The 16,190-nt window shown below is 38.2% G+C and overlaps 1 protein-coding gene across 1 annotated transcript; it reads right to left on the bottom strand.

The window, feature by feature from the left end:
• Positions 1–1,675: 1,675 nt before the first annotated feature.
• On the bottom strand, positions 1,676–15,988 carry LOC106138621 (transcription factor Ouib). The gene is made up of 6 exons (XM_013339826.2): positions 15,632–15,988; positions 14,579–14,956; positions 13,573–13,698; positions 12,697–12,822; positions 11,906–12,028; positions 1,676–2,388 (listed from the first exon to the last, which is right to left on the bottom strand). The coding sequence occupies exons 1-6, from the start codon at positions 15,845–15,847 to the stop codon at positions 2,155–2,157; spliced, it is 1,203 nt and encodes a 400-aa protein (XP_013195280.2). The 5' UTR covers positions 15,848–15,988; the 3' UTR covers positions 1,676–2,154.
• Positions 15,989–16,190: the final 202 nt, after the last annotated feature.

The following is a 16,190-nucleotide window of genomic DNA, read 5'->3' as shown; positions in this document are numbered from 1 at the left end:
TTTTCTAGACGATTTAGGTTATTGGAATAAAGATGAAGTCTGTTAAAAAGAAACATGGTTTTCATTTCATTCTTTCAGAGTGTGCAAACGAGTTTGAATGAAGAGATTGATGAACGTCGTTGAAGATTTTTATACCTACTCGCTTACGGGAATCGAGGCAAGCGAAATAAAATTATTTAAATTTCGATTAAATGGTGAATGGAGCTTTGCATGCCTTTATGAGCAGTCAGAAACTATCCAAAAAGGCTCGACTGGCTGTGCACAGGGGCGTGTTGGTCCCGACATTAATGTATGGGAGTGAAAGTTGGGTATGGCAAAAGAAGCATGAAAGCAGAATAAATGCAGTGGAAATGAGAGCGTTAAGGAGTATGATGGGTGTGAAATTGAGTGACAGGATAAGGAACAGCGTGATAAGGGAATGTTGTGATGTGAAAGAAGATGTAGTTACAGGAATAGAAAAGGGTATGTTAAGATGGTTCGGTCATGTGGAGAGGATGAATGAAAGCAGGTTGACTAAGCAGATATACAAGGAGAGTGTGGAGGGAAAGGTCGGAGTGGGAAGACCTAGACGAACGTATCTTGATCAAATTAAGGACGTCCTGGTAAAGGGTCAGGTCAAAAGTACCCGAAACCGCCGAGCTTGTATGAAGAGAGTTATGAATGTGGACGAAGCGAAAGAAGTATGCAGAGATCGTGGCAAGTGGAAAGAGGTAGTCTCTGCCTACCCCTCCGGGAAAGAGGCGTGATTTTATGTATGTATGTATGTATGTATTAAATCAATTAAGTACTTTATCAAAACAATGTATTCTCTCGCCGTGTGGTTCCTGGTAACAATAAAAAAGAAGGAAAAGGACCACTCCATTTCGTTCTCATGGATGTTGTAAAAGGCGACTAAGGGATAGGCTTATAAACTTGGGATTCTTTTTTAAGACGATGGGCTAGTAACCTGTCTCTATTTAAATCTCAATTCTATCATTAAGCCAAACAGCTGAACGGGGTCTATCAGTCTTTTCAAGTTGACCCTTGAATTTTGACCCTGTCTACCACGCAAGCGATATATTGTACAATGTATTCTCCCGTCCACATTCTATTCTAAGTATAATTTAATACATATTGTGAAGTTGACGTTGTTGAAGAAAATGCTGCAGTGCAGTTTGTTACCGCTTCTTCTGCACTGACGCCTTGGAAGCGGCAGTAAACTTAGTTTTTAAGTAATTTATTTGACGTCAACCAATGTTGTTAAACCATACGACAATTATTAAGCGATATAATAGTATCCTATAATAATGAATAAAAATTTTGAATTTGAATTTGAATAGACGTGATTTAATTTATGTTTTTTCTCGTATACATATCTGTTCTAAGTTTGATAATTGTGAAGTTGACGTTATTTCCTCCTGGCTTTAGTCCCGATTGCATCCACACCACTCTGGAGAGGAGCCCGGGGTGTGCCTTTGACCATGGATCCTGGATTGGGTGAGTCAGGTTTTTCCACAAGGCGACACCCGTCTGACCTCCGCAACCTTTGCAGATAAACCTGACCCGTATTGGATTGATCATGGTTTTTGTTAAAAAAATAAAACATTTTAATACTTTATGAGAAGCGTTTATTTTTATTTTGCTTTCTATACAGTTTCACATATTATTATGACAGATATACAAATAACAACATATAAATTGATGTAGTACTTAGTACGTAGGTACAAAAATTGCTATTGTGTCCATACCAAAAAATTTACATATGTATAATTTATTTCAAAAATCAGTTGATTGGCTAAAATAATTGCATATGATTTCTGACCTATTCCTTTTTATTTAATTGTTAGGTGCCAGATCCAGGGATAGGTTTATACAATTGGAATTTTCCTTTTAAGCGATGGGCTAGCAACCTGTCACTATTTGAATCTCAATTCTAACATTAAGCCAAACAGCTGAACCTGGCCAACCAGTCTCTTCAAGACTGTCGACTCTGTCCGCAAGGGATCTTTATCCCTTTTAGCATGCATAGTCACGTCTTTACGTAACTATGCATGTATGCTAAATGGCCCGCTAGCAAATAAAGTACGTGACTATGCATGTATGCTAAATGGCCCGTTAAACAAATAAAAATGCACAATACAACTTTTTTTTATTTTTTAATAAAAATTTAATTCCCTAACAAGCATAAGACGCCAGCGGCACCATCATCTTCTCTATCTTCTCAATCCGGCCCTGATCCGGCCTGGCGACGCCATGGATCCTCGTCAGGTGCTTCCTCACATTCCTCGGCCTGGTGAAGACTCCGGCGCACATTGGACACATGAATCTGTAGTTGGTTATCTTGTGACGGCAATAGATGTGCAGGTTGAGACGTTTCTGCGAATATTCGCGTTTGTCGCAATGTTCACACTGAAAAAAAGAAAAAAAAAGAGAGGTTATATTTTATATCTGGCGGGAAAAAAGAGAGGTTATATTTCTATATCTATACTAATATTATAAAGCTGAAGAGTTTGTTTGTTTGTTTGTTTGTTTGAACGCGCTAATCTCAGGAACTGCTGGTTCGAATTGAAAAAATATTTTTGCGTCGAATAGACCATTTATAGAGGAAGGCTTTAGGCTATATAACATCATCAATAACATCAGCCGACCGTCTTAAAAAGACTAATAGGCCACGTTCAGGTGTTTGGCTGAATGATAGAATTGATAGCAAGAGAAATCCCAAGTTTATAATCCTATCCCTTAGTCGCCTTTTAAGACATCCATGGGAAAGAGACGTAGTGGTCCTGTTATTTTTCCTATTGGTGTCGGGCACCACACGGCACCAACTACATTTCGGAACAGGAACAAAATTTCTACAGGTTTCCGAGATTAACGCATGCATACATACAGACACGAGGAAATAGGGTGTAACTATTTGTTTATAAATATGACTTATTGACTACAAGTACTCCCTATTTCTTCGTGTCTGTATGATGAAATGTTATAAATAAAATTAACCGACCGACGACTGGACTTCAAGGATAATTGGCTTGATATAAAATAAGTTGTAAAACTTGTTGTAAGTTACAAAAAATATTTATATTAAGATTTTAAAATCGAAGGTAGGTAAAGGCACTAGTGCTTGACATACAAATTGTATTTTTTATTATTAAAAAGAAATACTTTTAAATTATTCATTTAACACAAAATTTAATCGCAATTTTTTTTTATTTAAGTACTATATATAATATCATCCAACCACCAGTGCCTTCTTGAAATAGAGAAAATTTAAAAAAAATAAAGACTGCCTTTAAACATTAAAAGTGTAAAAAGAAAAAAAAAACGATTTACAAAATTTCTGAGCTACTACAATTAGGCACAATACATATAATTTTTAAAAAATTGAATTAAATTAAAAAAAAGAAAGAAACTTATGAAATGTCAGAGCAATAAGTGCCTTTACCTTACCTGACATCTCCAGTGTTAGTCTTCGCCGCCATTTTGTCTATTCTAAATAAATAATCAGTATATTAATAGGATTATTTATTTAACATAGATTTATAGAGTAACAGCTGTAGTGTGGATTTAAAACTATAAATTTTCTAAATATTTTTATATTTTATGATATTTTTTTTATAAAAGTGAATATACCGCAAAGAAGTTTTTAATACTGCAGCTTAAACAAAAATACTTTTTTCGTCCGTGAATACAAGTCTTTCGATTGCTTATTTAAAATCTTTTTCAGTCCTATCCTATTCATCTTTTTAGCATATTGATGACATTAATTTGAGAAAAAAAAATCAATTTTGTAAATATAGTTTAATAGATTTTATGCATTTAAGTAATACTGATTTATTTTGACTAGACCGAATTAGTATAAGTACTTACGAGTAAAAATGAGAATTCCTACTACCTATACTAAAATAAAAAAAAATATAAAATAACCTAATACATTGTAGCGAATTTGTGCGACTTATTACCCTATATTTACATGAAAATACTGTTTAAAATATTATTTTTTATAAACTTCAAATTTTTAATTCATTTTGTAGCCGAATATATAAATAGCGTATCAGCATCATCCCGATTTCGTAGCTTAAAATTCAAACCAGATACTGAAACAGTTTGCATTTGGCGGGTAGAGAGTGTTACGAACTCCTTTTTAAAAAAAAACAAGCATAATGCAATTTGAAATAAGAAAAAAGAAAACATTAACAAAAGACAATTTAGATAGATTATCATCTTTCTTTTCAAGCGCAAATATTTTATAATTTTCAGAATAATTTCCCATAAACATTAAACCAGACATCTCAACGCGGCCTATCAAGTCATTTCAAGACTGTCAGCTCTTGTCTACCCCCCAAGGGCGATCGTGATCATATGTACGTACTAGCTGTGCCCGCGACTCTGTCCGCGTGGAATAGTTATCTTAGACATCACTGAAGCCTTCAAGTGTGAATTATTTTCCCCATTTTTTTCATAATTAACATTATTTCTTCGCTCCTAATAGTTGAAGCGTGATATTAAATAGCCTAAAACCTCGATAAATGGTCTATTGAACACAAAAATCATTTTTCAATTTGTACCACTACTTCCTGAGATTAGCGCGTTGAAACAAACTCTTCAGCTTTATAATATTTGCTTTGCTCGGTCTACCAGAGATGGCGCTGATATAGTTTCTTAAAACGCGGTTTTTAAAATGTTTAAATATCTTGGGAACCGAGCTTTTCTCGAACCTAGGACCTTGATAAATCGATTCCTTGAGCCGAAAAGCCCCTAATCTGTAACTTTCATGAAAATCGTTGGAGCCGTTTCCGAGATATTGATTATATATATACAAGAATTGCTCGTTTAAATATATTAGATAGATTAGACTAAACGGGAACCGCTAGCAAACAAAAAAAAAATCCACACTACAACTGCACCCTAACTATAGGCGGTTGCTGTTCATCCGGCAGACCGTGAACGCGTCTCGTGTGCGCGCGCACTTTGTTAGGCTTCTCGAATCTGTGCTCGCACACGGCGCAGAGGTAGCCGTAGCGGCGGCCCGTGTGCGCGTTGTGTTTGTGTATCTGCAGGAACTTGCGCGATTTCAGACGTTTCGGACACATGTCGCACTGTTGGACACACAAACTCATTCTTACACGCTAGTTAAAGTACTTAGGTATATGATAAACTAGAGGCCGCCCGCGACTTCGTCCGCATGGAAACCCTATCAATCCCGCGGGAACTCTGGGATAAAAAGTAGCCAATGTGTTATTCTGGGTCTTCAGCTACCTACATACTAAATTTCATGGTAATCGGTTCAGTAGTTTTTGCGTGAAAGAGTAACAAACATCCATACAAACTTTCGCCTTTATAATAGTAGTAGGATTGGTCAAAAGTACTTGTTTGTTTTGACCTTGACACCATTAATCTGACCTTGAAATTTCGCACACACATAATTATGAATACTGAGCTGGATATAGTATACCTTTCATCTCTTTAAAAAGTACTTTTCCCGCGGAATTTAAGACTCTAATACCGGAGCATTGCCTAAAGCGACTTGCTAATAAACAATGGATTTTAAGTCAGCAGATTTAAAGATATTTTGCTGATAAAATGTATGACATAAACTGTGTGTACAATCTGTGCTCGCGCACGGCGCAGAGGTAGCCGTAGCGGCGGCCCGTGTGCGCGTTGTGTTTGTGTATCTGCAGGAACTTGCGCGACTTCAGACGTTTCGGACACATGTCGCACTGTTGGACACACAAACTCATTCTTACTACTTCATTTCAAACGCTAGTTGGCTAGGTGGAGTGCTTATAATTATTTTGACCTTGACATCATCCCTATTGTCACGAAATCTCGCACACACATAATTATGAATACTGAGCAGGATATAGTATACCTTTCATCTCTTTAAAAAGTACTTTTCCCGCGGAATTTAAGACTCTAATACCGGAGCATTGCCTAAAGCGACTTGCTAATAAACAATGGATTTTAAGTCAGCAGATTTAAAGATATTTTGCTGATAAAATGTATGACATAAACTGTGTGTACAATCTGTGCTCGCGCACGGCGCAGAGGTAGCCGTAGCGGCGGCCCGTGTGCGCGTTGTGTTTGTGTATCTGCAGGAACTTGCGCGACTTCAGACGTTTCGGACACATGTCGCACTGTTGGACACACAAACTCATTCTTACTACTTCATTTCAAACGCTAGTTGGCTAGGTGGAGTGCTTATAATTATTTTGACCTTGACATCATCCCTATTGTCACGAAATCTCGCACACACATAATTATGAATACTGAGCAGGATATAGTATACCTTTCATCTCTTTAAAAAGTACTTTTCCCGTAGAATTAAAGACTTAAATACCCGAGCGTTGCCTAAAGCGACTTGCTAAATAAACTATCGAATAGATTAAGTCAGCAGATTTAAAGATATTTTGCTGATATAATGTATGACATAAACTGTGTCTACAATCTGTGGTCGCGCACGGCGCAGAGGTAGCCGTAGCGGCGGCCCGTGTGCGCGTTGTGTTTGTGTATCTGCAGGAACTTGCGCGACTTCAGACGTTTCGGACACATGTCGCACTGTTGAACACACAAACTTATTCTTACTACTTCATTTTAAACGCTAGGTAAAATACTTATATGATAAATTGGTCAAATGTTCTTGTTTGTTCCCGCGGAATTTAAGACACAAACTCATTCTTACTATTTCATTTTAAACGCTAGTTGGTAGGTGGAGTGCTAATAACAATGACAATTGGTCAAATGTGCTTGTTTGTTTTGACCTTGTAAACACATAATGATATGAATACAGAGCTGGATATAGTCTACCTTTCATCTCTTTAAAAAGTACTTTTCCCGCGGAATTTAAGACTTTAATACCGGAGCGTTGCCTATAGTATATATATATATATATATATACTATAATAAACTATCGAATAGATTAAGTCAGCAGATTTAAAGACGAATTTTGCTGATATAATGTATGACATAAACTGTGTCTACAATCTGTGCTCGCACACGGCGCAGAGGTAGCCGTAGCGGCGGCCCGTGTGCGCGTTGTGTTTGTGTATCTGCAGGAACTTGCGCGATTTGAGTCGTTTCGGACACATGTCGCACTGTTGGACACACAAACTTATTCTTACTACTTCATTTTAAACGCTAGGTAAAATACTTATATGATAAATTGGTCAAATGTTCTTGTTTGTTCCCGCGGAATTTAAGACACAAATTCATTCTTACTACTTAATTTTAAACACTAATTGGCTAGGTGGAGTGCTTATAATTATGATAATTGGTCAAATGTGCTTGTTTGTTTTGACCTTGACATCATCCCTATTGTCACGAAATCTCGCACACACATAATTATGAATACTGAGCAGGCTATAGTCTACCTTTCATCTCTTTAAAAAGTACTTTTCCCGCGGAATTTAAGACTTTAATACCCGAGCGTTGCCTATAGCGACTTGCTAATAAACTAAGTCAGCAGATTTAAAGATATTTTGCTGATATAATGTATGACATAAACTGTGTCTACAATCTGTGCTCGCACACGGCGCAGAGGTAGCCGTAGCGGCGGCCCGTGTGCGCGTTGTGTTTGTGTATCTGCAGGAACTTGCGCGATTTCAGACGTTTCAGACACATGTCGCACTGTTGAACACACAAACTTATTCTTACTACTTCATTTTAAACGCTAGTTAAAGTACTTATACGATAAATTGGTCAAATGTTCTTGTTTATTTGTGTTCTCCTAACGCATTGTCGTCAGGATGAATTGTTACGAAATTTCGCACACACATAATTATGAATACTGAGCAGGATATAGTATACCTTTCATCTCTTTAAATAGTACTTTAACTGTGAAATTAAAGACTTAAATACCGGAGCGTTGCCTAAAGCGACTTGCTAATAAACTAAGTCAGCATATTTAAAGATATTTTGCTGATATAATGCATGACATAAACTGTGTCCACAATCTGTGCTCGCACACGGCGCAGAGGTAGCCGTAGCGGCGGCCCGTGTGCGCGTTGTGTTTGTGTATCTGCAGGAACTTGCGCGATTTCAGTCGTTTCGGACACATGTCGCACTGTCGAACACACAAACTTATTCTTACTACTTCTTAAATTCATTTTAAACGCTAGTTAAAGTACTTAGGTATATGATAAATTGGTCAAATGTTCTTGTTTATTTGTTATCATAACGCATTATCCTCAGGATGAATTGTTACGAAATTTCGCACACACATTATTATGAATACTGAGCAGGATATAGTCTACCTTTCATCTCTTTAAATAGTACTTTTCCCGCGGAATTTAAGACTTTAATACCCGAGCGTTGCCTAAAGCGACTTCCTAATAAACTATCGAATAGATTATCACAACGGATTTAAAGATATTTTGCTGATAAAATGTATGACATAAACTGTGTGTACAATCTGTGCTCGCACACGGCGCAGAGGTAGCCGTAGCGGCGGCCCGTGTGCGCGTTGTGTTTGTGTATCTGCAGGAACTTGCGCGATTTGAGTCGTTTCGGACACATGTCGCACTGTTGAACACACAAACTTATTCTTACACGCTAGTTAAAGTACTTAGGTATATGATAAATTGGTCAAATGTTCTTATTTGTTCCCGCGGAATTTAAGACACAAACTCATGCTTACTACTTCATTTTAAACGCTAGTTTGCTAGGTGAAGTGCTTATAATTATGATAATTGTTTTGACCTTGACACCATTAATCTGACCTTGAAATTTCGCACACACATAATTATGAATACTGAGCAGGATATAGTCTACCTTTCATCTCTTTAAAAAGTACTTTTTCCGCGGAATTACAGACTTAAATACCCGAGCGTTGCCTATAGCGACTTTCTAATAAACAATGGATTTTAAGTCAGCAGATTTAAAGATATTTTGCTGATATAATGCATGACATAAACTGTGTCTACAATCTGTGCTCGCACACGGCGCAGAGGTAGCCGTAGCGGCGGCCCGTGTGCGCGTTGTGTTTGTGTATCTGCAGGAACTTGCGCGATTTCAGTCGTTTCGGACACATGTCGCACTGTTGGAGACACAAACTCATTCTTACTACTTCATTTTAAACGCTAGGTGGAGTGCTTATAATTATGATAATTGTTTAGACCTTGAAATCATCCCTATTGTCACGAAATCTCGCACACACATAATTATGAATACTGAGCTGGATATAGTCTACCTTTCATCTCTTTAAAAAGTACTTTTACCACGGAATTAAAGACTAATACCGGAGCATTGCCTAAAGCGACTTGCTAATAAACTAAGTCAGCATATTTAAAGATATTTCGCTGATATTAATGCATGACATAAACTGTGTGTACAATCTGTGCTCGCACACGGCGCAGAGGTAGCCGTAGCGGCGGCCCGTGTGCGCGTTGTGTTTGTGTATCTGCAGGAACTTGCGCGACTTGAGTCGTTTCGGACACATGTCGCACTGTTGGACACACAAACTTATTTGGCTAATTGGCTAGGTGAAGTGCTTATAATTATGATAATTGTTTTGACCTTGACGCCATTCATCTGACCTTGAAATTTCGCACACACATGATTATGAATACTGAGCAGGATATAGTCTACCTTTCATCTCTTTAAAAAGTACTTTTACTGTGGAATTAAAGACTGTAATACCTATAGCGACTTGCTAATAAACTATGGAATATAAGTCAGCAGATTTAAAGATGAATTTTGCTGATATAATGTATGACATAAACTGTGTCTACAATCTGTGCTCGCACACGGCGCAGAGGTAGCCGTAGCGGCGGCCCGTGTGCGCGTTGTGTTTGTGTATCTGCAGGAACTTGCGCGATTTGAGTCGTTTCGGACACATGTCGCACTGTTGAACACACAAACTCATTTGGCTAATTGGCTAGGTGAAGTGCTTATAATTATCATAATTGTTTTGACCTTAACATCATTCCTATTGTCACGAAATTTCGCACACACATAATTATGAATACTGAGCAGGATATAGTCTACCTTTCATCTCTTTAAAAAGTACTTTTCCCGCGGAATTTAAGACTTTAATACCGGAGCATTGCCTATAGCGACTTGCTAATAAACTATGGAATATAAGTCAGCAGATTTAAAGATGTATTTTGCTGATATAATGCATGACATAAACTGTGTCTACAATCTGTGCTCGCACACGGCGCAGAGGTAGCCGTAGCGGCGGCCCGTGTGCGCGTTGTGTTTGTGTATCTGCAGGAACTTGCGCGACTTGAGTCGTTTCGGACACATGTCGCACTGTTGGACACACAAACTCATTCTTACTACTTCTTAAATTCATTTTAAACGCTATTTAAAGTACTTACTTATACGATAAATTGGTCAAATGTTCTTGTTTATTTGTGTTATCCTAACGCATTATCGTCAGGACGAATTGTTACGAAATTTCGCACACACATAATTATGAATACTGAGCAGGATATAGTCTACCTTTCATCTCTTTAAAAAGTACTTTTCCCGCGGAATTTAAGACACAAACTCATTCTTACTACTTAATTTTAAACGCTAGTTGGCTAAGTGGAGTGCTTATAATTATGATAAATTGGTCAAATGTGCTTGTTTGTTTTGACCTTGACATCATCCCTATTGTCACGAAACGCACACACATAATTATGAATACTGAGCAGGATAAAGTTGGATGTGGTCCAAACGGCACAGTCTCTGTCTACCCCGTAAAGTGTGAAGACGTGACCACGACACACCTGGAAGTTCTTCTCGGGCAGGTGTATGGCTATATGCTGCACCAGGCCCTGTCTACCCCGTAAAGTGTAAAGACGTGACCACAACACCTTCTCGGGCAGGTGTATCGCTATGTGCTGTCATGTGAAACCGTCACAGTCTCTGTCTACCCCGTAAAGTGTGAAGACGTGACCACAACCCACCTGCAAGTTCTTCTCGGGCAGGTGTATCGCTATGTGCTGTCATGTCAAACCGGCACAGTCTCTGTCTACCCCGTAAAGTGAAAAGACGTAACCACAACACCATCTCGGGCAGGTGTATAATGTCAAACCGGCACGAGGCCTGTCTACCCCGTAAAGTGAAAAGACGTGAACGCAACACACCTGGTATGGCTATGTGCTGCACCAAATTGATTATACTCCAACCGCCACAGTCTCTGTCTACCCCGTAAAGTGTGAAGACGTGACCACAACCCACCTGGAAGTTCTTCTCGGGCAGGTGTATGGCTATGTGCTGTCATGTCAAACCGTCACAGTCTCTGTCTACCCCATAAACTGTAAAGACGTGACCACAACCCACCTGGAAGTTCTTCTCGGGCAGGTGTATAGCTATATGCTGTCATGTCAAACCGTCACAGTCTCTGTCTACCCCGTAAAGTGTGAAGACGTGACCACAACCCACCTGGAAGTTCTTCTCGGGCAGGTGTATGGCTACATGCTGTCATATCAAACCGTCACAGTCTCTGTCTACCCCGTAAAGTGAAAAGACGTGACCACAACACCTTCTCGGGCAGGTGTATAGCTCTATGCTGTCATGTCAAACCGGCACAGTCTCTGTCTGCCCCGTAAACTGTGAAGACGCGACTGCAACTCACCTGGAAGTTCTTCTCGGGCAGGTGTATAGCTATGTGCTGCACCAGGTTGGAGCGCCGGTGGAACGTGGCGCCAATCGGCAGTCTCTGACTACCCCGTAAAATGAAAAGACGTGACCGCAACACACCTGGTATAGCCATACCTTCGCATAGCCATGTGCTGCACCAAATTGATTATACTCCAACCGTCACAGTCTCTGTCTACCCTGTAAAGTGTGAAGACGTGACCGCAACCCATCTGGAAGTTCTTCTCGGGTAGGTGAATGGCTATATGCTGGCAGGTGTATAGCTATGTATATGCTGTCATGTCAAACCGTCACAGTCTCTGTCTACCCCGTAAAGTGAAAAGACGTGACCACAACCCACCTGGAAGTTCTTCTCGGGCAGGTGTATGGCTATATGCTGCACCAGATTGGAGCGCCGATGGAAGGTCGCGCCGCAATGATCGCAGACGTACGGCCGCTCGCCGGTGTGACGCCGCTCATGTATCTTCATACAACAATAACGGATAATTATTTAATTTTAATTTTTTTTTTAATAATTTTTTTGATGTTTATTTTTTTTTTTGTTGTTGTAGGTAGTTTACAACTTTTTATTTGGTTATTTACTTTTTGTTTGTTGTTAACACTTTATTGCACATAAAAATAAATATAACAAATTACAAAAACAGTTATTGGATTTATACTTCTTTTAAGGCGATGGGCTAGCAACCTGTCACTTATTTAAATCTCAATTCCATCATTCAGCCGTAAAGCTGAACGTGGCCTATCAGTCTTTCAAGACTGGCTCTGGCTCTGTCAACCACACAAGGGATATAGACGTGATTATATGAATGAATGAAATACATATGTATCAACCAATTCCATCATAAAGCAGTTCAGTGTTTTCAAGACAAGAATAGAATAGATACCTAGATGTATGTAAGTACCTACTAGAGGCCGCCCGCGACTTCGTCCGCATGGAAACCCTATCAATCCCGCGGGAACTCTGGGATAAAAAGTAGCCTATGTGTTTTTCTGGGTCTTCAGCTACCTACATACCAAATTTCATGGTAATCGGTTCAGTAGTTTTTGCGTGAAAGAGTAACAAACATCCATACAAACTTTCGCCTTTATAATAGTAGTAGGATTTATGTATGTATGTGTCGAAAAACTCACCACCAAAGCCTCCTTAGTCGCCGAGCTGTATTCACAGTAAGCGCACTTGTGTATCCTGCCAAGACCGTGTCGGGCCCGTTTATGCTCCTGCAGCTGATTGTTGTTTCTGCAGCGTTTACCGCACGACTGGAAAAATATATAAATAAATAAATATAAATAAATATATACGGGACAAATTACACAGATCGAGTTAGCCTCGAAGTAAGTTCGAGACTTGTGTTACGAGACACTAACTCAACGATATTTATAATAAATACTTATAAAGATAAACATCCAAGTCTCAGGCCAATCAGAAAAAGTTCTTTCCTCATCATGCCCTGGCCGGGATTCGAACCCGGGACCTCCGGTGTCACAGACAAGCGTACTGCCGCTGCGCCACAGAGGCCGTCAGTAAATATACATAGATATATGCATATGAACACGTCTATATCCCTTGCGGGGTAGACAGAGCTAATAGTCGTGGAAGAATGATTGGCCGCGTTCAGCTATTAGGCTTAATGACAGAATTGTGATTCAAATAGTGACAGGTTGCAAGACCATCGCCTCAAAGAAGAATCCCAAGTTTATAAGCCTATCCCTTAGTCGCCTTATTATGTTACAATGTTGCCATGTGGTTTCCTGCACTTAAGAATAGAACCACTCCATATCTTTCCCACGGATGTCGTAAAACGCGACTATGGGCTAAGTTTATAAAGTAGGGGTTCCTCTTGTAAGCAATTGGATAGCAACATATCACTTATATTATATTTGAATCTCAATTCTATCATCAAGCCAAACAGCTAAACATTACATATCAGTCTTTTCGAGACTGTTGGCTCTGTCTACCCCGCAGGGGATGTAGACGTGATTGAATGTATGTATGTATGTGTTTCTCACCTCACAAACGCAATAATTTGTGTGGAATCTCAAATGTGCCTTGTAAGTGGTTTTCATACGAAACTCCTTATTACAAGTAGGACATTTGTAGGAAGACGCATTCGGAATGTGTACTCGTTTTCTTGTCTGTAAAAAAAAATAATGTTAACTCCATGAAAATGCTGCAGTGTAGTTTGTTCCGCCGCTTCCTCTACACATACACAAGCTTTGGAAGCGGTAGTAGTTATAATTAGATTTGAGTGATGTCACGTCAATAAGTGATACCTTGTGTCCAATTTTGAAAATAAATCTATTCTATTCTATTTGCTGTGTAGTTCCCAGCACTTTGGATAAGAAAGACTCCATATCTTTCCAATGGATAGGCTAGTAAACTTGGGATTCAATTTGTAGGTTTGATGGGTTAGCAACCTGTCACTGTGTCATGATGTCCATGACACAAAATAACATTTAACAAAAATAATATATAATTTGTTATTTCATTTCGCTTTTTCTTGATCGAATTAAGGACGTCCTTGGTAAAAGTTCAGGTCAAGTGTACCCGAAACTGCCGATCTTGCATGAAGAGAGTTATGAATCTGGATGAAGCGAAGGAAGTATGCAGAGATCGAAGAAAGTGGAAACATGTAGTCTCTGCGTAATTTAATGTATGTATTTTCTGTTCATAAATTAAATTTTTAAATATTTTTACCAACATAAAAATATATTTACATACATACATATGGTCACGTCTATGTCCCTTGCGGGGTAGACAGAGCCAACAGTCTTGAAAAGACTGAATGACCACGTTCAGCTATTTGGCTTAATGATAGAATTGTGATTCAAATAGAGGTTGCTAGCCCATCACCTAAAAAAAGAATCCCAAGTCTGTTAGCCTATCCCTTAGTAGCCTTTTACGACATCCATGGGAAAGAAATGGAGTGGTCCTATTCTTTTTTGTATTGGTGCCGGGAACCACACAAAAATATATAAAAAAAAAACTCCTTTTTAATGAGAAATAAATATATACCGTAACTGCCTCCTCTAGAGTATCGTCATTCAAACTGTCGGACCTCACACCATCACCGAGTACTTCATTAACAAAATCGTCATTTACATCATTAACATAATCGTCATTATTGAATCCGTCATTATTATCATCATCATTAACGAAATCGTTTTCATTTTTAAAATCCAAATCCGCATTTTCAGTACATTTTTTATTTTTCTTCTTGGCAACTCTCTTTTTGCACTTGCCCTCGTGTTTTTTCTTTGTTTTTGGTACGGGTGCCATAGACAACAGAGCTTTTTCGGCTTTCCGACTCGTCCTTCTAAAGGTTAATGCGCTGTTTATGGCTTCAACGCATTTGACGCATATTTTCTGTGATAATTCATCGTCCATTTTGATCTGTAAACATATTTCAATTTCAAAAGCCTTTATTGCTGACATACAGATTCTACAATTACACATATACAACTGTTATAATAAAAACACATCAGTCTCCATCAGCGTATCCTTTAGACACAAAGGCCTCCTCCAGATCTTTCCACTTTTTCCGGTCCCTTGTGAGCCTATGATGAGTTATGTGGTCTAGGTGTGCGCTAAGAAACAATTTCTCAAAAACCCGCAGTACGCTAAGGAAATTATAGGGATGTTTCATTTTACACAGGTGGACTACAAGTTACAAAATTATATCTTAAATAGGAGAAGACTGAAATCACAATAAATTTTTAACTGTTTTGTAAAATAATTTCGCTTTTCATACATAAGAAAAAAAAAATTAAACTAAAGAGTATAATATTTTTTGTTGTTTAAGTATTTTTAGTTTTTGTTGATTTAATTTTACTTCCCTTTTGCCTAAAACAGAACTAACACATATAAAAGGAATTTTGTGAATAAAAATTTGGTGGTAGGTATAACTTAAGGAGAAAACAAAGTAAACAAAAACTCTTTCTCTCTTTCTTTTCTATGTTATGGCTTCCACCAGACTTTTAACCATGATATGGCAGAATCATAATTCTGCCATATCATGGTTAAAAGATAAACAAAAACTCAAAGGACTTTAATAACAAATAAATTTACCTCCAAACCGGTGACAAGTTTCAAGTCTTCAGACCTCTTTTTTTCGGTTTCCTTATTGAAAAATAAAGACACCAAATCTTGCGTACTGAGGCAGGTCCTGCACAAATCCTGTACGCCAGGCTTTTTGTCAACTGTAGTCTCAATTTTAAATGCATTTTGCCTTTTAGAACTACGCCTTTTCATACTCATTCGATTCAATAATAAAACGGCTAGCATTTTTATAATATAGCAATAATAACTATGCCACTTCCTCTTAATTTATAGTGTAAATAAATGATGCTGGAAATTCTTTTAATAGAATTTAAATAAGTTGAAAATACAATTGAATTATCATACTGCAACAAAACATAAAAACACGAAAATTGAAAACGAACGAGATCAATGAACTTTACGAGTGTTACCAACACTAAACTTCTCGATTATATTTACTTTGATATTTCACGGGTCTGAAAGAAAAAATTCTCACCTCACAACTCAACACAACAAAAGAATACATTTATATTCTGTTATTTGATTCATCAAATAAATTTTCCACGTCCCGCTACGATACGTATTGATT

This window comes from Amyelois transitella, chromosome 31 (genome assembly GCF_032362555.1).
Source record: "Amyelois transitella isolate CPQ chromosome 31, ilAmyTran1.1, whole genome shotgun sequence".
In the NCBI taxonomy this organism is placed as follows: domain Eukaryota; kingdom Metazoa; phylum Arthropoda; class Insecta; order Lepidoptera; family Pyralidae; genus Amyelois; species Amyelois transitella.
The sequence above is the reverse complement of the archived record's forward strand: the minus strand, read 5'-3'. Positions and strand labels throughout refer to the sequence as shown.

What these genes read in the sequence shown, in the direction of transcription:
- LOC106138621 (XM_013339826.2), bottom strand. Translation starts at nt 15,847, where the DNA reads ATGCTAGCCGTTTTATTATTGAATCGAATGAGTATGAAAAGGCGTAGT. An exon ending in CAAATTATTGCGTTTGTGAG is followed by an intron (nt 12,823 to 13,572) that starts GTGAGAAACACA and finishes ATATTTTTCCAG; the next exon opens with TCGTGCGGTAAACGCTGCAG. An exon ending in TGCCCGAGAAGAACTTCCAG is followed by an intron (nt 2,389 to 11,905) that starts GTGGGTTGTGGT and finishes TCTTTTTTTCAG; the next exon opens with TGTGAACATTGCGACAAACG.